At 43.4% G+C, this 12,795-nt stretch overlaps 1 protein-coding gene across 1 annotated transcript in view; it reads right to left on the bottom strand.

Moving 5' to 3' along the window:
- Positions 1 to 12,795, bottom strand: part of LOC126292146 (uncharacterized) — a 71,792-nt gene that overhangs the window by 54,341 nt on the left and 4,656 nt on the right. The window contains exon 2 of the mRNA XM_049985986.1: positions 2,532 to 2,769. Coding sequence (XP_049841943.1) covers positions 2,532 to 2,769 — 238 coding nt within the window. The remainder of the gene's footprint in view (positions 1 to 2,531; positions 2,770 to 12,795) is intronic.

Genomic DNA, 12,795 nt, shown 5'->3' with positions numbered 1-12,795 from the left:
TTTACTTCTGAAATTTCAAAATTTTTTTATCTTTGTATTGGCTGCATTTGTTGCTGTAGGTAAACTTTCTTTCGTAAGTAAGAGTTTGCACATAATACAAACCATACTTACAGGTGTATGAAACTCTAGGATTTCCCAAATCTGTTAAAAACTGTGGTAAAAATTGAAATAATTAAGTATAAAATTCGAGTTTTCTCTAAACACAAAGTTTAAAACGTAATAGCCCATTCATTTTTCCATAGATTAAATACATTCTAGAGTTTCGTACACCTGTAAGTATGGTTTGCAAGCTGTGCAAAATTCATCGAAGAATCTCTCTTACATATGAAGAAAAGTGTACCTATAGCAACAAGTGCAGGCAACAGTAAGTTAAAAAAATCAAGAAATTTCACATTTAAAAAACATTATTTTTTGTGTTTTTGAACTTCCACTGCTATGAGTGTGAATCCTGAATCCTTCCTGCTGATGCTGGCAAAGTTTTATGAATGTATTTGTAAAAGTATAGAGAGTGGAAATTAAAATGTCCTGTGGTGTCTCTCCTTCTCGAAGTCGGCCCGTTTGACGTCCCACCCACCTTAATCAAAAAAGACAATGAGTTTTGTCTTAGCAAGACGTGGAATCCTATTGTCTCGCATCGAAATTGAACGTTCTTCGGTGCCGGCATGAGTGCGATATATCGTAGCCAGCAGTGTTCCACTAAGGGCGGCGCCACCTCCCTGTCTTGGAGGGCAGCAATCGTGATGGGCGGCGCATGCGCCGTGTACTGAACGGTGGCCTATAATAGGACGTCGATTTGCAGCCTGGCGTCAGTTCTCAGCGGGACTCATCAGCAGAAGCAGCATTCTCCTGAAGATGGCGACCAGTTGGATCGCCGAAATATTTGGTCAGGTTGATTTTAGGATCCGGCAGCAAACCCGAAGAGACTTTCTAGAGACAGTTCTACGATTTTTGCAGGCTGTTACCTAGGGTGTCTGATGTCAGATATTACTCTCGAGGTATGTTGTTGATGTTCTGGTATTCAGTCCTGAGACTGGTTTGATGCAGCTGTCCATGCTACTCTATCCTGTGCAAGCTTCTTCATCTCCCAGTACTTATTGCAACCTACATCCTTCGGAATCTGCTTAATGTATTCATCTCTTGGTCTCCATCTACGATTCTTACCATCCACACTGCCCTTCAATGCTAAATTTGGATCCCTTGATGCCTCAGAATATGCCCTACCAACCGGTCCCTTCTTCTTGTCAAGTTGTGCCACAAACTCCTCTTCTCCCCTATTCTATTCAATACCTCCTCATTAGTAACGCGATCTACCCATTTAATCTTCAGCATTCTTCTGTAGCTTCTATTCTCTTCTGTCCAAACTATTTATCGTCCATGTTTCACTTCCATACATGGCTACACTCCATACAAATACTTTCAGAAACGACTTCCTGACACTTAAAATCTATACTCGATGTTAACAAATTCCTCTTCTTCAGAAACGCTTCCTTTGCCATTGCCAGTCTACATTTTATATCCTCTCTACTTCGACCATGATCAGTTATTTTGCTCCCCAACCTGCAAAACACCTTTACTACCTTAAGTGTCTCATTTCCTAATCGAATTCCCTCAGCATAATCCGACTTAATTCGACTACATTCGGTGATCCTCGTTTTGCTTTTGTTGATGTTCATCTTATATCCTGCTTTCAAGACATTGTCTATTACATTCTACCGCTCTTCCAAGTCCTTTGCTGTCTCTGACAGAATTACAATGTCATCGGCGAACCTCAAAGTTTTTTATTTCTTCTCCATGGGTTTCAATACCTACTCCGAATTTTTCTTTTGTTTCCTTTACTGCTTGCTCAATATACAGATTGAGTGACAACGGGGAGAGGGTACAACCCTGTCTTACTCCCTTCCCAACCACTGCTTCTCTTTCATGTACCTCGACTCTTATAACTGCCATCTGGTTTCTATACAAATTGTAAATAGCCTGTCGCTCCCTGTATTTTACCCCTGCCACCTTCAGAGTTAGAAAGAGAGTATTGCAGTCAACATTGTCAAAAGCTTTCTCCAAGTCTACAAATGCTAGAAACGTATCTTTGCCTTTCCTTAATCTTTCTTCTTAGTTAAGTCGTAGAGTCAGTATTGCCTCACGTGTTCCAACATTTCTACGAAATCCAAACTGATCTTCCCCAAGGTTGGCTTCTACTAGTTTTTCCATTCGTCTGTAAAGAATTCGCGTTAGTATTTTGCAGCTGTGGCTTATTAAACTAATTGTTCGGTAATTTTCGCATCTGTCAACACCTGCTTTCTTTGGAATTAATATATTATTCTTGAAGTCTGAGCGTATTTCGCCTGTCTCATACATCTTGCTCACCAGATGGTAGAGTTTTGTCAGGACTGGGTCTCCTAAGGCCTTCAGTAGTTCTAATGGAATGTTGTCTCGAGGTGTAGGAAAAGTGAATGGCAGTGTAAGAACAAATGTAAGAAAAGTACAAGAGTTGTAGACGTACGATTGGTGGTTGGGGCTCTCAGTGGCGTACGTACCCCGACGCAGAGCAGGAGTCGATGCAGTCGGCAGCGACGAAGCACGCGAGGTCCATAGTGAGCTGGTAGCTGTCCGTGGCGTCAGTGAGGCCGGTGAGAGCAGCCAGGCCGTCGTCGCACTCGTCGAACCCGAGCCTCCAGGGTCCCAGCGTCCAGCTCGTTATCAGACGAAGCATCGCACCCACAGCGATGTACCGGTACTCGAGGGTCTTGCAAGCTATCAACACGTCAGTGTGTCCTGCGAAACGTTGTAACGTATTACTATCTTTACGACGTTTCTCGTCGAGCCATACACGTTATCTTGCATTTGTAGCTGATTTTGTCACACAAATAGTGATAAAAATTCAGAAATTCAGGGCCATCACCAGCCCAACCCATTCCTAACCATTTACAAGAAAACGGAGATGGAAAATATTAGTTTAATTACTTTCATAATTTAATTACAAGTACGCAAATTTCTTCAAGCAGCCAGATAAATAGCACTCCGTGTTGTGCATGAAGCAACTTCCAGAATGAATTTTTTCACTCTGCAGCGGAGTGTGCGTTGATATGAAACTTCGGTCCCGAGTTTGAGTCTCGGTCAGGCACACAGTTTTAATCTGCCAGGAAGTTTCATATCAGCGCACACTCCGCTGCAGAGTGTAAATCTTTAGTCTGGAAACATCCCTCAGGCTGTGGCTAAGCCATGTTTCCGCAGTATCCTTTCTTTTAGGAGTGCTGGTTCTGAAAGGTTCGCAGGAGAGCTTCTGTAAAGTTTGGAAGGTAGGAGACGAGGTACTGGCACAAGTAAAGCTGTGAGAACCGGGCGTGAGTTGTGCTTCGGTAGCTCAGGTGGTAGAGCACTTACCCGCGAAAGGCAAAGGTCCCGAGTACGAGTCTCGGTCGGGCACACAGTTTTAATCTGCCAGGAAGTTTCATGAAGCAACTTTATTAATACAGGCTTGGAAAACGGACTAAGGGGGTAAAATCGACACCAAAGAATTGTTTCCTTCATTGCTTGCTCAATATACAGATTGAATAGCATCTATCTTTCACATAGATAACTTATTGTAACTAAATATTTGATTGCACATCTTACCTACACATAACTGGTTCCTGACTCGAAATTTTTAAGTAATAATTACGTGAGAATGAAACAGAGCACAATTTAACTACAGCAAGAAGAAAGACAATTAGACTATCATCTCCTTTGCATTAATACAAAAAAAAATACCTCAGTGAGATTTGCATTACGATTCGACGCATGCACTATTCTGGACAGAGGTTTAACCAATACACAAGGCTGTGCGGTCATTATTTAACATACTAACTGCGTCTGCTTCCTGCAAACGGCCGGACTCCAGCACGTGGTGCATTCTGACTCAAACTGTTGTGCTGCTTCGTAGAAACCACACGGAAGAACAGATATTCTAGCAGAAGTTGTAGCTCACTAAACAAGCAAGCTGTTGAAATAAGGCGTATTGCGGTGCCGTGGTGGACCAGAAGGGTCATTGATTACCAAACACGTGGCACAAAAACGGCACACACAGACAAAAGCAATTTCCGCAAAATATAAGATTAAAAATCATTAAAAAATAACTCGCTTCATGCGCTTCAGTTAATCTGAAGCTCTTAAGTATTTCACCAGTTAAACATAACGAAGTCCTAACTCAACCTGATTCCTATCACCTGAAACGTCCCTTAAGAGCTACGATCCGTACTCACGAAGAGTTCGCCGAAGAGTGCCGCATTCTCTTTCGAGATTACCCAGCTCCCCGTGCAGCGGAAGCTACCAGAGGGGTAGCCCTCCGTCACCAACCTCACACGCAAAAACAGCCTTCGACACAGCCGTCGACTGAGATGGGTAAACCTCTCTGTTCAGGTATTGGAAACCTAAGTTGGGCATCCTGTGCTCTCCTTTGAACGAGAAGCAACATCATCTGCTCCCAGCAGACGATGACCAACTCAGCGATTCCAACAAAACAAAACCGAAACCCACATTACAACACACATATAATAATCAATAGGCCTTGTTTGAGTGCTCAGTCTTTCTGGAAGAATTCATGAATTGAGCTAAAATCAGGTAGTAAAATGAATAGGTTGCACAGAATTCGACAAGCGTCTTATGAAAAGACTTCACAGAGATGTTTCAACGTTCTTACCTATCTTCATGCATGTACACAATTCAGGCAAGATTTTGTTAGCTAGTACTACAGAGAGACGATGCCGATATGCATATACAGGGTGGTCCATTGATGGTGATCGGGCCAAATATCTCACGAAATAAGCATCAAACTAGAAGAGGCAAATCAGATGGCGCTATGTCTGGCCCGCTAGATGGCGCTCCCATACGTCAATCAACAGCGTTTTTTTTTTTTTTTTTTTTAATAGGATCCCCAATTTTTATTACATATTCATGTAGTGCGTAAAGAAATATGAATGTTTTAGTTGGACCACTTATATCACTTTGTGATAGATAGCGCTGTAGTAGTCGCAAACATATGACTCACAATTTTAGACGAACAGTTCGTAACAGGTAGGTTTCTTGAATTAAAATACAGAACGTAGGTACATTTGAACATCTTATTTCGGTTGTTCCAATGTGATACATGTATACTCTTTGACATAAAACTCGACCGGCGGCTAGCCGCTGCATAGGCTAAATCCGCTCCGACCGCGACATGGGACAAATAAGCTGACCACGTCGCTGACTCTCTAAGTCCGGCTTTCTGCACAATTTGGCAACACTTTAGACGGCGGCACTTCCTATAGGAAGTCTTGTGCCGTGCTAGAGATAACTGAGACTGTATACGCCCGTGGTCTAGTGGCACAGGAGCGCCGTGGTCCTGTCGTTAGCGTGAGCAGGTGCGAAGCCAGAGGTCCTTGGTTCAAGTCTACCCTCGAGCGAAAAGTTTCGCCGGCACGGTAGCTCAGCGTGCTCGGTCAGAGGGTTAGCTACCCTCTGTAATAAAGAAAACTGGGTGAAAGGATCAACAAAGAACCTGAACGGGTGTCATAGGACGTTCGTCACGAACAAATCCAACGAACAATGTAGAACAAAACGAGATTTAAAAAAATCATAAATGAATAAAACAATTTTAAAAAAAGCTGTAGCATGCGTTCTTTTTGTGTACAATGTCTGTGGATCGAGACCAGCTGCCGCAAAAGATTTTTATAGTCTCCTCTGTCAGAAAGCTGAAGACGTGAATTTAGTGGTAGCGCAGATTCAATCTATTTCACTTTCAGAGTCACCGATAGCAAAATTTTATCCAGTAACGATTTTGCGGCAGGTTTCTCGCAGACTGTCCTCCTCTGGACGCCGTATGCGGCAAAGCTCCGGCATCCAACTGTCGGCTACCGGCAGCGGCCGTGGCGACAGCATCGGCGCTGAACTCCGCCGTTCTGTATCTAAAGCGCCTGCTACCGCTTATCGCTTTTGATAATTTAAAACGCTTTATTATTATTAAATGTTGCTCCACAGAAAATTTCTACGATTTCCATTCAAGCTCGAAAGCAACGGAGATTACTGTATTACATCAATCAGCAAGAGCTGAATATGGCCCGAAATTAATTTTATGGACTGGGACGAAATTAAACCACCTCACTACATTCGCTGAATTTATAAATGCTTCATACCTCGTTTCTTTTTCTTTCAACGTCAGTTATTTGCGTAACTTGCGGCCAGTATTCGGATGTTTTGGTCAAGGCAGAGTGAGCGTCTGTGGTGTAAATTACAGTTTCCGTTACATTCCTTGTGGTAGGTATATGTGATAATCTGTGTGATTACCATGCAATGGATCCTCTGTAGCAGTGCAGAAACACTGCACATTTGAAGTTCCATGTATGGATTCATGAAGTATTTAGCGTTGATCGGAAGTGATAGTTAAGGTCATCAAGCTTAAACCAGAAAACGTTATCGTTTTTGACGTTTCAGAGAACGGAAAGGAATTGCTAACGCCGGTATCAGAAAACCTCTACGGTTAAATGCTATTGCAAAAATTTAGAGGAGAGGAAGTATATTAATCGACATGTTCACTTCATAAACAACCTCCATGACATATTAGACCTATATGACGAACAAAGCTCAAATTCGTATCGTTGACAGTCGGTTTGAATCTTTTCAGAAACTAGCTTTTCCTTGGTGTATAGCCTTTAATAAAAGGGTAATTAGCAGTAGTAAAATTAAGTAAGGCTCTGCAGAGGAAATGAGACGATGACTGTCGGAGGCGTAGTTTCCCATGAGAACAGCAAAGTAACTGCTGCAGTAGAAGTAAGAAGGATATGAAATGTTGTCTGGAAATAGAAACAATAGCTTTATTGAAAAAGAAAACCAGCTACATCCGAAAATGACGTCAAATATCAAGGCGTATACTCCGAAAGTATTTCTCTCCGTTCCTGCTGTTGTTTGATGATGTAGGTAATGGTCGGTAAGTATGAACAGTGGTAATAAATGGGCTTTAACCATGATAAGAGTTACAGACGTGGGAATATTACTCAAAGGGTTAACAATTAGGTTTTCTGCTCTTTTTAGACTTGTAGCCATATCTGTCATTCGGATTGCATTGAATCCCCATCCGTTCGTGAAGAATTCCTGCTAAGAAAACGGAATCATCTTGCCACTAACGTAGTCAAGAACTCACAATCTCGTACCCCTTATTTGGCAACTGTGTTGGTATGAGAATGATTTGCGGCTATGGGATTGTGTTTTATCTGCTACATCCATTAAATCTTTATTTTAATGTCGATCAAATATTGTGAATAATTCCCACAGAAGGAGTGTTTTTGAGTTAGAAAATTTATTTCAGTTCAAAACGGCCGCTACATGCAAGAGGAGGCCGTACTCTCATGTTTCACGTTGCGAGCTGTATAAGTCACCTACGGTTATTGTAAAGGCAGTATTTACTACTGTGACAACGAAGCACTGCTACAATAAAGTGCTCAATTTACGTAATCTGCCAGGAAGTTTCATATCAGCGCACACTCCGCTGCAGAGTGAAAATCTCATTCTCAGAAAGTACATTTAATTTCTGGACGCCAAGAACGGCGTTCTTCAAGTAAGTAACACCCGTTTGTGCTTTTAATGTTGCGTTTTGAGGCTCAGCCAACACCTCAGTGGCTACAGGCCGCTTATTGCCGTTAGTGAGTCCTTAGCTCAGTGGTTCCCTTACGTGTTGCGATGCTAGTGCTGTATGAGGTGGCAGTTCCAATCTCTGTGAGTGCTGCAGAACATAACCTTTTATTTCCCGTTTTCATTAATGGAGTTGCAAACTGCTAGTGAAAATTCCTTATACGAAAGCTGAAGAATGCCTTTACACACAAATCTTCGTGCAATTTCGAATTAGTAAATTATGTTACTATCACGGATGACTGCTTTGCATCTGCCAATGTGCTTCCCTGTAAACTAGTTTCTGTAAAGATTCAAACCGACTGTCAACGATACGAATTTGAGCTTTGTTCGTCATATAGGTCTAATATGTCATGGAGGTTGTTTATGAAGTGAACATGTCGATTAATATACTTCCTCTCCTCTAAATTTTTGCAATAGCATTTAACCGTAGAGGTTTCCTGACACCGTTCTCTGAAACGTCAAAAACGATAACGTTTTCTGGTTTAAGCTTGATGACCTTAACTATCACTTCCGATCAACGTTAAATACTTCATGAATCCATACATGGAACTTCAAATGTGCAGTGTTTCTGCACTGCTACAGAGGATGCATTGCAAGGTAATCACACAGATTATCACATATACTTACCACAACGAATGTAACAGAAACTGTAATTTACACCACAGACGCTCACTCTGCCTTGACGAAAACATCCGAATACTGGCCGCAAGTTGCGCAAATAACTGACGTTGAAAGAAAAAGAAACGAGGTATGAAGCATTTATAAATTCAGCGAATGTAGTGAGGTGGTTTAATTTCGTCCCAGTCTATAAAATTAATTTCGGGCCATAGTCAGCTCTTGCTGATTGATGTAATACAGTAATCTCCGTTGCTTTCGAGCTTGAATGGAAATCGTAGAAATTTTCTGTGGAGCAACATTTCATAATAATAAAGCGTTAAATTTATCAAAAGCGATAAGCGGTAGCATGTGCTTTCGATACAGAACGGCGGAGTGCAGCGCCGCTGCTGTCGACACGGCCGCTGCCGGTAGCCGACAATTGGATGCCGGAGCTTTGCCGCATACGGCGTCCAGAGGAGGTCAGTCTGCGAGAAACCTGCCGCAAAATCGTTACTGGATAAAATTTTGCTATCGGTGACTCAGAAAGTGAAATGGATTGAATCTGCGCTACCACTAAATTCACGTCTTCAGCGTTCAGACAGAAGAGACTATAAAAATCTTTTGCGGCAGCTGGCCTCGATCCACAGACATTGTACACAAAAAGAACGCATGCTACGGCTTCTTTTTTTATTGTTCGTTTCAATTGTTCGTGGCGGACGTCACCTGATGCCCGTTGAATTTCGTTATTGATCGATTCACTCATTTTTTTTTTTTTTTTTTTTTTTTTTTTTTTTTTTTTTTTACAGGGGGCAGCTAATCTTCTGACCGAACTCGCTGAGCTACCGTGCCGGCAACCGCTAGACCACGGCCGTTGCCTCCAGCAAGGCTTCCTCAAGGAAGTGCCGCAGTCTACAGTGTTGCCAAATTGTGCAGATAGCCGGACTTAAGAGAATTAGCGAGTTGGTCAGTTTATTTGTCCCATGTTGCGGTCGGCGTGGACTTAGCCTCTGCAGCGGTTAGCCGCCTGTCGAGTTTTATGTCAAAGAGTGTACCTTTGTGAACTTATTATTTCTGAGAACACATGCTGTTACAGCATGATTATCTGTAAATACCACATTCATGCGATCAATGCTCAAAATGATGTCCGTCAACCTCAATACATTTGGCAATACGTGTAACGACATTCCTCTCAAAAGCGAGTAGTTCACCTTCCGTAATGTTCGCACATGCATTGACAATGCGCTGACGCCTGTTGTCAGGCGTTGTCGGTGGATCACGATAGCAAATACCCTTCAACTTTCCCCACACAAAGAAATCCGGAGACGTCAGATCCGGCGAACGTGAGGGCCATGGTACGGTGGTTCGACGTCCAATTCACCTGTCATGAAATGTGCTATTTAATACCGCTTCCACCGCACGCGAGCTATGTGCCGGACATCCACCATGTTGGAAGTACATCGCCATTCTGTCATGCAGTGAAACATCTTGTAGTGACAAAAAAATGGTTCTGAGCACTATGCGACTTAATATCTGAGGTCATCAGTCGCCTAGAACTTAGAACTAATTAAACCTAACTAACCTAAGGACATCACACACATCCATGCCCGAGGTAGGATTCGAACCTGCGACCGTAGCGGACGCTCTTGTAGTAACATCGCTAAAACATTATGTAGAAATCAGCATACATTGCACCATTTAGATTGCCATCGATAAAATGGGGGCCAATTATCCTTCCTGCCGCAATGCCGCAGCATACATTAACCCGCCAAGGTCGCTGATGTTCCACTTGTCTCATCCATCGTGGATTTTCTGTTGCCCAATAGTGCATATTATGCCGGTTTACGTTACCGCTGTTGGTGAATGACGCTTCGTCGCTAAATAGAACGCGTGCAAAAAATCTGTCATCGTCCCGTAATTTCTCTTGTGCCCAGTGGAAGAACTGTACAGGACGTTCAAAGTCGTCGCCATGAATTTCCTAGTGCATAGAAATATGGTACGGGTGCAATCGATGTAGCATTCACAACACCAACGTTTTTGAGATTCCCGGTTCTTGCGCAATGTGTCTGCTACTGATCTGCGAATTAGCCGCGACAGCAGTTAAAACACCTGCTTGGGCATCATCATTTGTTACAGGTCGTGGTTGACGTTTCACATGTTGCTGAACACTTCCTGTTTCCTTACATAACGTAACTATCCGGCGAACGGTCCGGACACTTGGATGATGTCGTCCAGGATACCGAGCAGCATACATAGCACACGCCCGTTGGGCATTTTGATCACAATAGCCTTACATCAACACGATATCGACCTTTTCCGCAATTGGTAAACGGTCCATTTTAACAAGAGTAATGTATCACGAAGCATATACCGTCCGCACTGTTGGAATATTACGTGATACCACGTACTTATACGTTTCTGACTATTACAGCGCCATCAATCACGAAGCGAAAAAAGTGGTCCGACTAAAACGTTCACACTACTTTACGTACTACAGGAACATGTAATAAAAATGGGGGTTCCTAATTTTTAAAAAACGCAGTTGATGTCCGTTGTCCTATGGCAGCGCCATCTAGAGGGCCAACCATAGCGCCATCTGGTTTCCCCTTTCAAGCTAGATGAGTTTCGTTCTTTGTAGTTCTTTCGTTTGATGCTTATTCCTTGAGATATTTGGCCCGGTCACTATCAGTGGGCCACACCGTTTACAGATTAAATCAGAAACCCCTTACACAAGGTATAATAGGCAAGTGCGTTGATGGAGCTGTCATTTGTACCCACGTGAAAAGCTTTCCGACGTGATTATGCCCACATGACGGGGATTAACAGATTTTGAACGTAGAATGGTAGTTGGAGCTCCAAGCATGAGACATCGTTGGGGAATTCAGTATTTAGAGATCAACATTGAAACAAGTGTGCTGAGAATACCAGATATCAACCATTACATTTTTGCACAGAGAACGTAGTGGCCGAATGTCTTCACTTAACGACCGAGAGCAGCTGCCTTTGCGTAGATTCGTCACGGCTACACTATTGTTAAGGCTTACGTGGCCACTTGTTGACAAACCGCCTGTTGGCTTCTGTCTCGGGTTCTTCGGCCGACGTTCATCTGATGATTTTACTACGTGGTGAACTGGAGCTCCATTTCACCACCGGAAATCGAGGGTGAAGATTTGACAATGCCAGCCACTCGTGCTGGCGAAACGTCAGTAAAATCATGAGATGAACATCGGCCGAAGGAGCCGAGACAGTTTGTCAAGCAACACTATGTCAAATAACCGCAGAAATCAATGTGGGACATACGACGGGTGTATCCGTTAGGACAATGTGGCGAAATCTGGCGTTAGTGGGCTATGGCAGCTAACGACCGACGCGAGTGCCTTTGCTGACAGCACAACGTCGCCTGCAACGCCTGTCCTGACCTCGTGACTAAATCGGTTAGACGCTAAGCGATTGGAAAACCGTGGCCTCGTCAAATGAGTCCTGGTTTCAGATGGTAAGACCTGATGGTACGCTTCGAGTGTGGCGCAGACGCCACGCAGCCATGCAATGAAGTCTCTGGTAATCCATCAAGGAAAGTGGGACTGCAGACGAAACAAAGTACCTGAATAATTATAACAAAACCAGCGGCTGTATTTAAATTCACCGTCACCTATTATTTTTTAACAAATGCCACCAGTTTCGACACCAAATGGTGTCATCTTCAGGACCCAAACGTAACCAGCCATCCACAACCGCTTTCATGAGCACTGCACAGAATCGCATGCAGCGGGCCAGAATTAACTGAATTCCGTATCTTCCATGGCAATAATGTCGTCTGACCAAGCTGGACTTGTTATTGCCACGGTAGGCACAGCACACTTACAATCCTGTAGGAAGAACATCCACAACTGAGCTTTATACCAGACGTTGAAAATACCGCTTCAGTTGCGCTCATAGATAGCACACCGCACCTAGTACACGGAACCGCCGCGGCGCTCACAGCCCGCTACGACACCTGAGGATGGGCTTATGAGAGCCCGACACCGGTCGGCATAATAAAAGAAATTTACAACTGAAGCGGTATTATCAACCTCTGGAGATCAGTTAATTCTGGTCCGCTGATAAGATTCTTTTCATTGGAGCGACGGCCGCTGTGGCCTAGCGGTTCTTGGCGCTTCAGTCTGGAACCGCGCTGCTGCTACGGTCGCAGGTTCGAATCCTGCCTGGTGCATGGATGTGTGTGATGTCCTTAGGTTAGTTAGGTTTAAGTACACTACTGGCCATTAAAATTGCTACACAACGAAGATGACGTGCTACAGACATGAAATTAAACCGACAGGAAGAAGATGCTCTGATATGCAAATGATTATCTTTTCAGAGCATTCACACAAGTTTGGCGCCAGTGGCGACACCTACAACGTGCTGACATGTGGAAAGTTTTCAACCGATTTCTCATACACAAACAGCAGTTGACCGGCGTTGACTGGTGAAACGTTGTTGTAATGCCTCTTGTAAGGAGGAGAAATACCTACCATCAAGTTTCCGACTTTGATAAAGTTCGGATTGCAGCCTATCGCGATTGCG

This window comes from Schistocerca gregaria, chromosome 9, assembly GCF_023897955.1.
Source record: "Schistocerca gregaria isolate iqSchGreg1 chromosome 9, iqSchGreg1.2, whole genome shotgun sequence".
NCBI lineage: Eukaryota > Metazoa > Arthropoda > Insecta > Orthoptera > Acrididae > Schistocerca > Schistocerca gregaria.
Note: the sequence above shows the minus strand (reverse complement) of the source record. Positions and strands in the feature narration are given on the sequence as shown.